This window comes from Kryptolebias marmoratus, linkage group LG19 (genome assembly GCF_001649575.2).
Source record: "Kryptolebias marmoratus isolate JLee-2015 linkage group LG19, ASM164957v2, whole genome shotgun sequence".
NCBI classification, from domain to species: Eukaryota; Metazoa; Chordata; class Actinopteri; order Cyprinodontiformes; family Rivulidae; genus Kryptolebias; species Kryptolebias marmoratus.
This window is the reverse complement of record NC_051448.1, coordinates 12,531,482-12,545,918: the sequence shown is the minus strand read 5'-3', so window position 1 is coordinate 12,545,918 and position 14,437 is coordinate 12,531,482. Positions and strand designations below refer to the sequence as shown.

The following is a 14,437-nucleotide window of genomic DNA, read 5'->3' as shown; positions in this document are numbered from 1 at the left end:
TTTTTCTTCTCTTTTGGTATTTCACCTGGCAAATGACAGAACATACTCATAACCGTCTCTCTGGCAAAGAGGGGTTGCAAGATAAGTTTTCCTACCAAATGAAACAATAACAATAAAATAAAGGGTTGGTTAACAGACAGACAGAAAAACACACACACACTATATACACACAGACACAGGCAATAACATTATCGTCTGCCTTCGCCTTTCGATGACAGTCAATAAACATAACAGTGACATTAAAATCAATACTGATCGACGTGTATATTTCAGGAGTTTTAGCTTGGTCGTTTCAAATATTCATTCTTGCCTGAGCATGAGGCAGCACGGTGGCTCAGGAAGAGTTTGTTTAACACTGGTTGGGAGCAGGCCTCCAAACACCTCAAAATGTCTTTAATAACGCTAACTTTAGTTTCCATTTGTAGTGGTTTATATTCAGGACCACAGGGAAACCGATGATGGACACTCGCACCTATTCTGAGACATTCAGTGTTTATGTGTCAGTCTGTGGCAGGAGGCTCTGCAGCAACAGTTTGAACTCACATGTTTTCTGAACGCCTCAGCGTGGGGCCCCAGGGCTTGGGGGTCAGCCTCTTTGATGAACCAAACCACGTCCTCCACCCCCCACCTGGAGGGGTCTCTGCCAGCAGGACGCTTGCCCTCTCTGGCGTCTGGCATCAGGCTGCAGGCTGCACAACACATGGCACAACACATCGGTTTTCACTTCGAGTTGCCTTGAATTTCCTGGAATTAGCGTGTCCGATTTGGAAAACAGAAGGAAACGGACTCACTGTTCCGGTTGGCGTCCTGGAAACTCGCTGGGCTCGACATTTGCCTGAGCACACCTGCGGGAGTAGAGCAGCTGCTGCCGCGGTAACCGTAGGAGCGCTTGGTTTGGTACTGGGATGCCATGACGTTGAAGGCGGAGTCACTGGGATCTATGGCGTAGCGCTTGGCGTCCACGGGAGGCTCGCACGTGAAATCGTCAGGCAACAGTGTGTCAGCTGTGAGAAGGGTTGAATTTTAGACGCATTATTTCAAAATCATCTTTTCTCGCCCCCTCTTTGATTATGACAGCCTCTACTTGGACTGCACCAACCTCCTCCTCCTCCATTTTGCACATATGTTTTCCTCTAAGGCTACTTTTATTTTTGCTTCACAGAAATGGTAAGAAAAACATTGAATTTTATGGAAAAGAAATTAAATAAAGAAGAAAGGACAGAAAAAAGTCCTCACAAGAAGAAAAAAACAATCTCACTGTCTCAGGAACAGAATTTATCCTAATTAAGTAAACTTCGTAGACCCTGACCTCTACTCACATTCCAGCACCCTGTAAACTACATTTAAAGGTTCAAATTAAGTTAATGATAATGTCAGAGCTCCTTAAAAAGGTTTTGCTCTTGCAGGGAGCAGGTACATTAAGCATTTGTTTGTGCTGAGATGAAATGCACTGGAACATTGTGGAAGAGGTCGGTTCTACATTGTGTATCCAAATAAGATTCAGGTCAGTGTGAGGGGGTTTCTGCAGAGCAAAAACAAGCAGGATTCCTAAATACGGTGCGTTAACGGAACAACGAATCGCAGTTAACGTCAGCGTGGTACGATGTCAGCTTTAAGCACTGTTTGTCAGTTTTACCAAGGTAAATAAAATTGTTAACATGCTCAACATTAGCTGGTTTTAATAATTTGGTTCAAAAATAATAATAATAATAATAAAAGGATACACTGAGAGAGAAATTACTAATAACTTCACGTTTTGAGCTGCAATAATAAGAATGTGCACTGACTGGGCTCCAGGACTAAATCACCACATCACAGGCAATCAAAGTTTGATTTTTGTTTTTCCTTTTTCAGAATCTAGAAGAGTGCGATGTGTTTAAATATTAAACTTCTATATTTAAAAGTCAAAAAGAAAATAAATAAATAAATAAAAATAGCTGCCCTGATTTCTAAAGACCCCAATCAGTTAACTTCTAGTTATCAGCTCGGAAGGTTTCTTGCTTTAGATATTGTATTCTGCGATGTATTTTTTAATGTTTTGTACATTTTCTTTAATTAGTTATCAGCTTGAAATAATCTGCGTTGGTGCAAACTTTCTTGGAAACTGGGTGGAGTTTTAAATCAGTGCAACTTCTTGCTCCACACAAGTTATTTTCAAAGACTGAATCATCCTGTCGCAAGGAGTCTCGTCTCTGTCTAAATATATTTATTTGACTTTATTTCCTCATTTACGTTATTAGACAACAGTTTCATTTCCCCACCCAAGATCTTTAAATATTAAGATAAAAACACAAAGCTAATCTCCAGGTCGGGTAAATTAAAGCCGCTTCAGCAGGTAACAGTACGGATAATTCCCCTGAAGCTGCTCTCTTTTGTGCCACCCAGTTTTCAGCCTCCTGGTTCGGCATTTCTGGATTTTGCCCGTTGATGGATTTATGAAACAAGAAAAGTCTCTTCAGAGGCATTTCTAAATTTTGTCTAATGGTGTGCTGTACATCACTGCATCCAGGAAGACAGATAATCCAGCTTTGTATTCATTATTACTCTGTTTAAGAATAATATATAAAAAGGGGAATGTGTGTTGCTTTGGCCGCAGCCCAGAAATAATAGCCAAAAAAATGCAGGAACTATGTTGAAACGCTTCTCCACTTCCCCAGAGGAATGATTTACATATCTGTCTGGGTGGCACCCCGGGGAGCGCACTGGTTTGTGTGCGTGTGTGTGTGTGCTTCCTTTTTTGTGCGTCTGCGCGCCGACATCAAACACTTTTCGCGATTTGGAAGAACAAAGAACCGACGGCTGGTCCTTGACACGCCAGACTCCTGCTACAATGCTAAGTACACTCAAGGCAGTCGTAAAAGTATCTGATTATTTCAAACACGACAAACCCTGGGGGTAAAATAAAGAAAGAGAAGAGAGACATGACGGCTGTGAGAAATCAATATTTCCTCTTTTTTTTGTGTGAAATAATCTGAAATATCTGACTTTCTCTGGAGTCAATGCAAACGGGAGGAGAGGATTAAAAGGGAATGTCAAACACATGATTGTGTAGCTCTCATTGAAAAGCATGAAAACACGCACGGTAAACCAAGAGACGCGGCTTCTGTCTAAATATAACGTGCACGTTTCGCCATGCAGTGAGGAATTTACTAGCAGACGCTCACGTATTTAGAGATCAAAGCAGACAGATGACGCTCGCTAACAGACAGACGCGTGATTTAAAAGGTCTCAGTCAGAGGGAAGGAGCGATAATACAGAAAATCAAAAGAGAGAAAAGAAGAGCACAGTTGACATCGCTTCCTCACAATGAAAGTTTTCATTTGTGTGTGAATGTAACCTAAACTAACCTTCTGCTTCCCAAACATCGTAAACCTTCTGTTGTTGTTTTCAAAACTGGTCGATTTATGCCCCCCCACAGGATTAAAATGCTGTTTCTGCATTGGTTAAATCAACTGTAAGTGTGCGGTTACCTTTCGGGACCTGTGGTGTGGCCGAGTGTGGGACAATAGCAGCGTCCTGCGGGATGGAGCCCATCTCGGGTTCTGGTGTGCTGCTGGGAGCAGAGGGACCCAGTGGGGACCTCACCATCCTGGGCTTCAGCTGCGCAGGTACACACACACACACAGACATTTATGACTCAATGGTGGTCTTGTGAAGCTGTAATTCTGTAAATCATCTCCTCTACACATATGTTTAAACTAAAATGTAATATAACTGAGAGAAACAGCAATGGCATGGATGAAAACAAGTATTTTAGGAGCAGAAAACCTTGGTGCATTAGTAAAAGTAAAGCATCATCAGTACCAGAGGCGTAGCTATGGGGGTGCTGGCTGGGTCTGAACCCACCCACTTTATGCCAAAGCCCATCCAATCAAATAGACAATTTTTTCTATTTTAATAATTATTTTAGAGCTTTTCAGTACTTGAACTGATTTAAAGTATAAACAGAAAACAACAGCTTCTTTGCTACCACTAAAACTTTACACTGAACCTTTTTTAGTTGTCCCAAAGTGGTTTGTTTCTATTCTGATTTCATTTTTGTTGTTTAAGTGATTCAGCAGTTTACTGATTTCATCATAAGATCGGCTAAAATCTATCCCTGGAGACAACCACTGACTTTTGGCACTCCGAGGCACCACAAAGCAACTCTCAAAAGTCACCAAGTAAATATATATTTCTAACCAAGTCAAATACAAAAAAATAATCTAAAAATGCTAGTAGAAATAGCATTACTCGTGCTAATATTTATGCCAATCCTAGAGACAAAAAACTGGTACGAGTGTCTGTAAAAGTTGAGGTATTTTAAAAACACAGGGTAAGACATCAGTTCTATTTCTTCTTTTTTTTTGTCTAAAAACACCTTCTCAAAAAGGAACTTCTGTCTGTTCTGTGCTGATTCTTTTACACTGTAAGCTCAAATTTTCTAAAGTTTTCTCCACAAAAGGAACACAGTTGACCAATCAGAGCCTAAACACCATCAAACCATCAGTTTAGGAATGCTTAACAATACACAAAAAACAAGTAATTTTTAAAATTCATTTAGGATCAGCAGACAGACAACTGCTGCTGTGCTTCTTTCACAGACCTCTTGTTTGAAATAAAGTCAAATTAAATTAAACTCTGGCTGACCTTAAAGCCCGGTTTTCTTCCCCTCTTCTTCGGGACCTTGAGGGCCGACAGCGTCTCGACAAAGTTGCTCTGGAACTCCAGCTTCCGGACAGGAGGCCGCCCTCTCCTCCGGCCGGGCATCTTAGCCTGGGGCCCCACGATGAACTGGGGGCCGAGGCCGGACGTCTGCATCTCCGAGCCGGTGGACAAGGTACTCATCGGACCCGAGACTGTGACAAAAAAACTGAAAGTGACAAGCGGCAACTTCTGAAAAAAAGGCAGCTGACACCAAACTAGAAAAAAGTGCGATGTGAAACCACCCCCCGCCCCCCGCCTCCGGTTCATGCACACATATACTCACTCTTTCTCTCTCTATTACACACATACACACTCACAAACACACTCAGAGAATGATAGGAAGTAGTAGAAACAAAGCCACATAAAGCTTTGTACTCAACCACACCCCTCCCCCTCTCCAGCTGCAAAGATTGCAATAAATATCATTACTGCACTGCAAGAGAGACAAAGCTGCGCGCACTCACCCAAACATGTACATAAGCAGCGGAAATAAAAGCAAAGCGAGTACCCACAACACCCACACAATCAAACAATCAATGAAGTGCACACACACACAACTGTAGTTGAAAGTGTTTGCCTCATTTAAATGACTCTCTGCCACAGTGCAGCCCTCTCTGAGCCTGTCTCGGTTTAGTTTAGTCTGTCCACATGAACCTGATTTGGCCTGATTTGGGTAAAGATGAAGCAGAAAATGATCCGCTGTGCATCACCTCAGACGGATTCCTTTAAATATGCCGGGCACCCTTTGGTTTCTGTGTTGAAACACATCAACTAAACATCTAACTTAATGTATACGGGCAGTGTTTTAGCAGTACAAAAAAAAAAATTGTGTTCAACGCTGACATAGTATTTGTCAATGCATAGGGAAGGAAACAGGAACCAAAACAAGTCGGCGCACGTGAACATGCATGTTGCCTTTCTATCTTCTCTCTCACGCCGAAACGCATTTAGAGACAAAAAGCTTTAAAATGCCCATCCTGAGCCTTACCTACCCAACAAACAGCAGTCTGATAACGCTCTGACTCCGTGTGATGCTCCTCTCCAGCAGCAGGTTTCCGGAGACTCCCCACCACTTACACACACACAAACACCAACAGCTCCTTTTGCCCCAGCTACGGCTTTCGGCTGCTACGTGTTGTCAAAACGCTGGCAACTCCGCGAGCCCGTTTCTCTTTCTCAATCTCGGACCACTTTCCTCCCCCCCATCCTCCTCCTCCTCCCCTTCTCTTCTACTCTAACCCCCTCTTCCTGTGTGTCCCCTTTCAGTAGTCATAGCAACACGCCTCTAACATCCAGCGGCAGCCGACAGACGTGCTGAGCTCAAAGTGACGTCTGAGTGTGTGTGTGGCTGTAATGCAATTACAGTTGCCGCAGCTCAGAGTATTTCTTTCTTGTTTTTTTTTGTTTGTTTTTTAAGAGCTGAGGGATTCAAACTGTGCTGTGCCTTTTTTTGGATACAAACGTTTGGGTTTCAACTTTCGTTTCTGAAGGAATTCACTTTTCTGAACCTCCACTAAAAGGTTCTCATTGCAAAGTCATGAAGACTAGGCGAAAAAAAACAATCATAATAATCACAATAATTTTCTCACATTGTTGCATCCTTAAAATGAAAAATTTCACCTAAACTCTAAGATTGTCTGATTCGGCCATATTGTTTTTTTACCCACACAGACTACGACCAACCTAATGTACGTCAAGCATGTGTCTCAAGCTTCCACGTGGTTATTTTTGGCAAATGCAGCTAAGTGTTTTGTTTAACTTAAGTGTGGACCCACATTTCAGAACTGCATCTAAATATATCTGGAAAAATATTGGAGTAAACGCTTTCAAACTGCACCATTTGATAGAGTTCAGGATAACCTTTTTATGTGATCTCAGATTTTGCAGTGAGTGCCTTTAATGCGTGTCCCTTTTCATTCTGTAAAGAATTATGTGTAACTCTTAGTATCTGTTTGTGTATATTTCCTCTTTCTTGTGCTTAACATGAGCGAAAAAAATTAAGATGTCTTAACAACTTTAGATAAGATCTCAATTTCCCTCGTGCAGACTGAAAGGGATCTTTGCCTAAAGGATCACATTTCCATCAAAACTGAGCCTTCTTTTATAATCAGAATTCTGCTTTTGTTTTTGTCAGCTCTTGCTGTTTCTATGGTGAAATGGGACAAACATGGCAACATAAAAAGGCCAGCATAAATACAAAGCTGTGTGTATTTCCCCCTCTGAGCTGCAGGTACTGAAAGGAAAACATGGCTTCAGATAGCGTTTTTTTTTTGTTGTTTTTTTTGCCCGTAGGAGGTTACAAATGTCAGGTTTTCCTCTCCTACAAGTTATTGATCAGTTACTCTCAGGCTTCTGTGCCATTTCTTAGTCACAGCTTAATCGAAGAGTTTTAACACTCAATAAAAATCACATTAATTTTTCAAAAGGAAGGAATGCCTCTTTCTGCATAAGCATCTACTGTGGGCAAGAATTTGTCTGAATTCTTCTATAAAGGTGGCTCCCAAGCGTCATTTAACGAGTTGGGATTTGTCATCAGGTGATGCTGGTTTATAGAAATCACCAAAGGCACTGGCCAATTTTTGAAGCCAATTTATTTTTTAGCTTATTTGTGGCCCATAAATATAACCGTTTAATATTTAAACACATTGGAGTTTACTAGACTTTCAGAAAAAAGAAAAAAAACAGTAGGGTGGATGACAGTCAATAGTAGGAAAAGTAAAAGACTATTATACTAATATTTGATTACAAATATTTAAAAGCCCTTTCGCAAACCTATCTGGGCCTGAGACATCTTTTTGCTTTCTTGTGTGATTTTTTTGAGAACCGACCCACTGTTGATGCGCCTCTGAGTCGTCAAAGGAGGTAGTCACAGAGCTGAAGCTTAAAAGGTGCTTTAGATTTTAAGTGACGAAAAAAAAAAAAAAACAACAAAACACTTTGGTCTCTGACACAGCTTGTTGCCTATATCTGCAATGTCTCACAGGCCACTAGTGATGACATCATCAAGGCAATGACTTTATTTGGGAACCACAAACTGTAAGCATGTTTAATCAGTAAGGAATAATAGAAATGAGTAAAGTTAACTTAACACTGACATGTCTAGTGTGATAACCCTCTGCTACCCGAAGATGAGACTTTTTAATCAGCTTAGTTCATTCAGGCATGGATGATGTCAATTATTAAAAAAAAAAAAAGGCAAAAGTTGACCTAATTAATCAGCCGACTGATCAATCGGTCTAAATCTAGTTAGAAGTGACACTAAACAACAAGGTCACGACGCTAAGGTCAGACCACTGAAGGCTGGTAAATGTTTACGAGCTGATTCTGCAACGACTGTGACAATAGGAGGTGTGTGTGTGTGTGTGTGTCCATAAATCATGAAAGTAATTACACATTGAGATTAATCCTGATGTCTCTACTCAATCAGTCCTGTCCCATTACAGTGCATCGCATTACACGCAGAGGCAGACTTGGAGAGACTAGATAATCATCTCTTACTTAAAAAAAAAAAAAAAAAGGGATATTAGTTGTTTGTAGGGTGGGGGGAGTGGGGGTGGGGGGCGTTTTACACCAAGAGACTGCATCAGTATTTGCACCAGGAAAGATTTGCACCACTGAACTGCATCCCTTACACAAAGCATTTGGGGCCTAATGCCTAATTTGTTCACGGCTAATTAAGCAATTAGGTGACTGATGAACCTTTACACCCAATTTTTCCTCTCCGACTGCGAGACATGCGCCTTGTTTTGTATAAAGCCGAGTGTTGGAGCAAGGTGTTTGAAAGCTGTTGGTGTTATAGCGACAGTAATACAGCAACAATCAGCAGTGATTAGCATAACTTAATCGCCGCCTTCGGGGACGGGAGATTTGTATCGGTTTTCACATACGCACAGGGGAAGCTGAAATGAAGTGAGTTATGCTAATGCCACACCTTCACGTATGCAAAAGAATAATTACTTCCACACTCAGAAACAAAAGAAAACTCGAGCATAAAATATGAAATCCAATTGAGATTCCTCTCTAAAAGGGATAAATTTACAGGAAAATAGTTGATTAGTATGTGTAGTTGTGTTTAAGAGTTGTTGTTTTTTTTTTGTTGTTGTTGTTTAATCAATGTAACAGCCCTCCTCTGAATTTATTTACAGCTCAGGCAATGGCTTCACCATGGTAACAGACAGTGAAATTGAATACTGTGCCAAAATCACGTGATATAAAGTGAAAAAATAAATGCATAAACAACAGCACGGGTGACACACAGCCAAGCTCAAACACTCTGCCTCCCAGCAAACGTTACATGAAAGCTACTGTAAGAATCGGTGGCCTACTCTCAGGGTCCCGGCTCCTCAGTCTCTGCCCGACTGACTCTGACCCCGCCTCCAAGTCGACGAGGTGCCAGCAGCCACGCCCTCGGAGGTCACGGCGCTCCAGACGGAGGCGCAAGCCCACGTCCCTGCCGAAGACGCCGGCAGGCAGCCAGGTCACAGGAGGTGGAGGAGCAGCAAGCTCCAGGTGGGAGCCGGGGCTGAAATCCTGTCCTCTTCGCAGTCTCATCCCCTTGTTACCCTCCAGGGAGGAGAGGCTTACATCACACTAAATGAACAGAAAATATATATATATATATATATATATATATATATATATATAAATACGGCATATGTCAAATAACTAGAGGGGGCACAAGACTCCATGCCACAAGATCTTACGATATTAAAGCCTGATAATATCTCTCACCGAGATTGAAGTCAGCAATGGAGGCAGAGTCTCTAACACTGCGCATTTTGTTTAAAAACAGAACATAATCAAGGCTGAGTTCATGCAGCAGTTTGCAGACTTTGAAGCGAACGGTTGTATCTCACTGGGCTGCGACTGCTTGGAGACAAGTTTGCGGCTCAAAATACCCAAATTTTCTGAGTCTTTGTGACCAGCGAGCCATGTAGCTGCATTTTACGCAGCCAAATTTTGAAAATCTCAGCCAGGTTTTGTGTCTGCATTCTTGGCCATGCGCATTATTTTGTCGCACACATCGTACCAGCCAGCTTATACCCATCTTAGAAGCCGCCCCCACGTTTATGATTTAATCTGCTGGAGTACACTTTTCAACTGAAGCTTGGCCTCGTATTTTTTCTGTCAAGGGAGGGCTCTAGGTGTAAAAAATACAACTCTGGTCCTCTTAGGCCAAGTTGGAGACACAGTTCAGATGGCTTTGAGATGGGTTGGAGACAACCACGACCACTCTGACTATTTGGAGAGAAAAGTTGTCGCACAAATCCTTTGAGCGTTCAAAACTCGAGCGACAGGTCTGCGCTCCTCTGCGACTCACACATGGAAATTGAAAACAACGAAGTCGCAGCCCAGTGAGATTCCACTGTAAGGAAAGAAAGTTTGAACCTTTCATCAAGCTGTTAAGAGGTCAAACTCTGAGGTGAGGTGGGGAGAATACTCCCGACTTGAGTGTATCTGCTTAAATTTAATTTTATCCTTATCTTTTTCCTGCCTTTTTTCTTTAATTTTAAATGTTTGTAGCAGTTTGTTTGGATTTTCATTGAGGATTTTTTAGGTGTTTTGATGCCCTGTGGTAAGATGTTTTTATTAGATATCAGTAAAAATAATAATGAGAAAAAGGAAGAGGTAAAATAAAATATGGCTTTTATTTTATAATTTACAAAGTAAACTCTGTTTGTTCTGACTTCTAAACAAGATATATCGAGAAACGTTGATGTTCCTGCATGAAAGCTTCAACATAAAACATCAGAGAGTTTGACACTCCTACTTTTGAAGGTTGCGCAGCTTTAATGAGAAGTGAAACTCGTGTATTGTAGAAGCGCCGCTCTGAGATTTAAAAAAACTTGAGAAGAAAAAAAACAGGAGAGATGCCAGTCAGTTGAGTTTGTGGCAAAACCTCAGAGTGCTTAATAAAATGCTTCTTTTCCAGCTTAAATTTTTATCTTAGAAGTTTTCTTAAATATATCGTTTATATCTCCCCATCCCTATGTTGTGAACCCATCACTGTGTATGGTCTTGTGAGCTGAATATACTACACTGTTACACCTCGTCAAATAATGTATCTGTGACATAAGAAACTCTACATGCTTTTGGCAAACTACTGCATTTGTTCATTTCCAAGTATTCATCCGGACTTCTGATAATTCATTTTAAACACTTCAACCCTTCGGCAAGAAAAAGTGAATAAAATAAAAATAAAAAAAACGGACAGAGTGATGGACAGATAAAGTACAAAAGAAAAGACAAAGAGAGCAGAAAAAGACATTAAAGGACAGAACTAAAATGAGGGGAGTGCGCAGAGGTCATGGACATAAGCTCTAAGCTAATGGGAGAAGATGGATTCCTAATGATGGAAGTGTTGGGAACAATGAGCCTTCTGTGCTGTAAAAGGGTGCTGGATGTACTGATGAAATGAAGTCTCTTTTGTATAAGACAGAACAAAAAGCAGCTGATGGAAGCTGGAACGCATGTAGAGGCTTTTACCCTATAAGTAGATCTTCCTTTCTGCTAATATTTGTTTACAGTTTACCAAAGGCTGGGCTTTATTTATCACCTCCAGGCCCAGCGGGAACCGTTCTCTGCCGTTCTCTGCCGATTGGTTTGCTGTCTTCGAGGCTGAATTTTAATTTCCACCATTATAGACATTTTGATAAAGTTCCAAAGCATTGTCTCGCCACAAAACATTTTAATTACCACGAGCCCGTGTTTACACAAAGACTTCTTAACGCAAAAGCTTTAAGGATTATCAGTGAATACAGTTTAACATGGAAGAATGGGAAGCCATATTGTTATCATAAACTATTAGTTTAGTGATAAAATTTGCTTATTTAAAAATTGCAATCAGAGATTACAGGGGGGCGGTGTTTTCTAAATAAACACAATGTAATTAACTAAAGTTCTCCTCCAGCAATACAACGGGGAACAGAAGAACAGAGTGATATCATTCAGGGGGAGAAACAAAGATATGCTTAATTATTAAAAGTAAGCAGTTCTCAACTTGTCTTTGCTATAATAATGTATGCACTTTAGCTTTATTTATGCTTATTATGATAAATATTTTAGAATAAATCAGAAGTAGGTCTAGGGACTGTGAGTGGTCCAAAGACCATGTTGGGGATCTTGACATGAGCTGTAATAATATATATATATATATATATATATAGTAATGTGATATCTCACACGATCTTTTAGTAAAGGAGTCTCAGCTACTACCACAACAAATTTTTGCTCAATATCTGTAAACATGACTGCGTTCTAGCCATTTCTGTGTTTTCTAAAGGTCAATTAGCTGCAGTGGTCATCTGAAATTGACCTGACTCCAAATGTTATTCAGTTGTGGGTGTACATCCAGTGATTACCTTAAAAGGTTAATTAAAATCAGCCCACTGGATATTTTGCTAACAGCCAGACAGGGTTGCCCAAGTTTTAAACAAAGACATGGAGCAATGTGCAGAACTCCGTCAGTAAAGTGATGTAATGGTTGCTGAGGCTGTCTGAGTTGTCAATATGGACTTTTAAAATTGGCTTCCAAGCCGGTGATAATGAGCTGCAAATTTCTGCCGCTGTTATTTTGTGAGATATAGTCTGAAAATGTTAAGAACCAACAAACCTTTTAACGACATTTTAACTCAGATTTTTTGCGCAAATATAAAAATTTGGCGCATGAATAACCCTAAACAAAGAAAAAAAAAAAAACTTAAAATTTTCAATGTCAGTTGTTTTCTTTGAAATGATTTGCAACACAGTAAGAATCTGAGGGTCCAGACCAGCAGTTCTCAGCTGGTCTGGCTTCTTGGACCCTTCAAATATTCAACCTCTCAAACTTACTGAGCGAAAACATAGTGCCTTTTGACGACCCTGAGAAAGGAGAGCAGAACATCACAGTGTGCCAACACACACAAAAAAAAAAAAAAACACGCTTAACGATAAACCAAAACGAGCAGCAAGCGGTGACGCTAGAGGGAAATATTCTCTTTAACGGTTTAATTAAAACCAAAGCTCTTCACGTTAATTACTTCATTTTGTTTTTAACAAACCCAAAATGTGCTTTCAGGCACAGACGTGAAATTAAAAGTCTGAAAAGTAGTTTCAAAAATATTCAAACCATTCAGCTTTGGCCGAGTATCCCCACTGAATGTACAACATAAAACGTCTTTTTATGATTCAGTCGCTTATTCGGGCGTTAACCATAACGCTGACATAATCAGAACATTGGTTTTGTTTTTCTTAACTTTTTGGGGTTTTGTTGCTCAGGCAGAAACCACGACCCACTGAAAACTAGCCCATGACCCGCTTTTGGGTTACGAGCCACCAGTTGAGAATTACTGATCTGTACTTCAGTGCAGATTTTGCTGTGTGAATGTTGAAAACATTGTCTTTTTAACCAGCACTGAGTTAAATTACTGCCATGGCAATGAAGGCAATCTTACCTAATTAACATAATGGATTTAAATGTGAATTGCTTGTGGTGTGAGAAGTTTAATATAATCTTGTGTAAAAGTTGCTTACCAGAACACATAAGGCAGGTTAGACAGATGTTTTTTTTAGAATAATTTCATGCGCAGTTTTATATTAGGATATATAAATGAAAACGGTTGCGCGTGGCTGGAGTATTTACCTATCTTGATGTGGTTGATTATTGGCGGGAATCCACAGGTTATCGTCCCCAGCAGGCCGGCAGAGAGAGGACCGGGAGCCCGGAGCTCCAGCGGCGGGCTCCCGCTCAAGATGAGTCCGGGTTCCACCGCTGCGGCTGCGGCACAGAGACGGAGCGAGCGCCCGGTGGCCGCTCTGGAGACTCTGCCGAACAACCGCAGTCTCCCTCACCCCTCCTGAAAACGCAGCCCGGAAGCTTTCACCGTGCTTAGAAGAAAGAAAGAAAAGGAAAACGATGCCACCTGGGTGAAAGTTGCTGATGAATCGTTAGGGAGGAGGGGGGCAATCATTTTCCTATCTGGCTCAAAAAGAGTCATTTATCTTCAAATGGCAGCTCATAAAACTGGAGTTCTCGCTGGTTTTAATCCCCATTCGACACCTGAAACGCTGTGACAGTTAAAATAACCTGGACAGCCTTTGGTTTTACATCAGTTTGATCATAAACTAACACAATTATCTCCGTTCCCTTATAGTCTTTGGGACAGGTTCACCATCTCAGTGCCACTATCTAAGCAGGATATTAGACCAATCTTTTTCTTATCTGGCTCCACATTTGCAAAACTGGCAGGCAGGGAGTTCCCACACCTGGGCAACCGTTGCCATCAAGCCCCTCAATGTGCAGCGAGACACAAGAAAGTACAAAAACATACATACCCTTCAGTACAAAAACACAGGTGTCAAACTGCGTTCCTCGGGGGCCACTCTGCTGCTTGTTGTAGATGTGTTCTTGCTTTCAAACACCTGCTTTAAATAGATGTCTTATGGACACGCTTCTGGAGAACTTGATGTTTTGGTGAGGAGGTAATTAAATCATTTGAATCAGGTGTGTTGGAGCAATAAAAACTTTCAGGACAGTGACCCTTGAGGCCTGGAGTTTGACTCTCCAGCCTTAAAAAGTCTTCAGTTGATCAAAAATGCTGCTGCCAGAGTCCTGACGAGAGGTTAAAGCTCTGGAGAGATCGGATGTCTCCAGTTTTAGCTTCTCTCCGCCGGCTCCCTGTCAAATTCAGAATAATTTAAAATCTCACCTCTAACATACACAGCTCTCAACAGCCAAGCTCCATCTCATATTAAAACTTACAGTGTCATATTT

The 14,437-nt window shown here is 41.1% G+C and overlaps 1 protein-coding gene across 5 annotated transcripts in view; it reads right to left on the bottom strand.

The window, feature by feature from the left end:
- scml4 (Scm polycomb group protein like 4) overlaps positions 1-14,055 on the bottom strand; it is a 33,135-nt gene extending 19,080 nt beyond the window's left edge. The window contains exons 1-7 of one of the 5 annotated variants that reach the window (XM_025008372.2): positions 13,999-14,055; positions 13,307-13,551; positions 9,012-9,276; positions 4,630-4,838; positions 3,471-3,600; positions 792-1,004; positions 544-689 (exon numbers count right to left, since the gene is read on the bottom strand). In XM_025008372.2, coding sequence (XP_024864140.1) covers positions 544-689; positions 792-1,004; positions 3,471-3,600; positions 4,630-4,838; positions 9,012-9,237 — 924 coding nt within the window. In that variant the 5' untranslated portion in view covers positions 9,238-9,276; positions 13,307-13,551; positions 13,999-14,055. Of the gene's footprint in view, positions 1-543; positions 690-791; positions 1,005-3,470; positions 3,601-4,629; positions 4,853-5,678; positions 5,902-9,011; positions 9,277-13,306; positions 13,552-13,998 lie in introns of those variants that run through there. The other 4 variants (XM_025008374.2, XM_025008373.2, XM_017427252.3 and 1 more) reach the window with 4 other exon arrangements.
- Between the last annotated feature and the right edge of the window lie 382 nt (positions 14,056-14,437).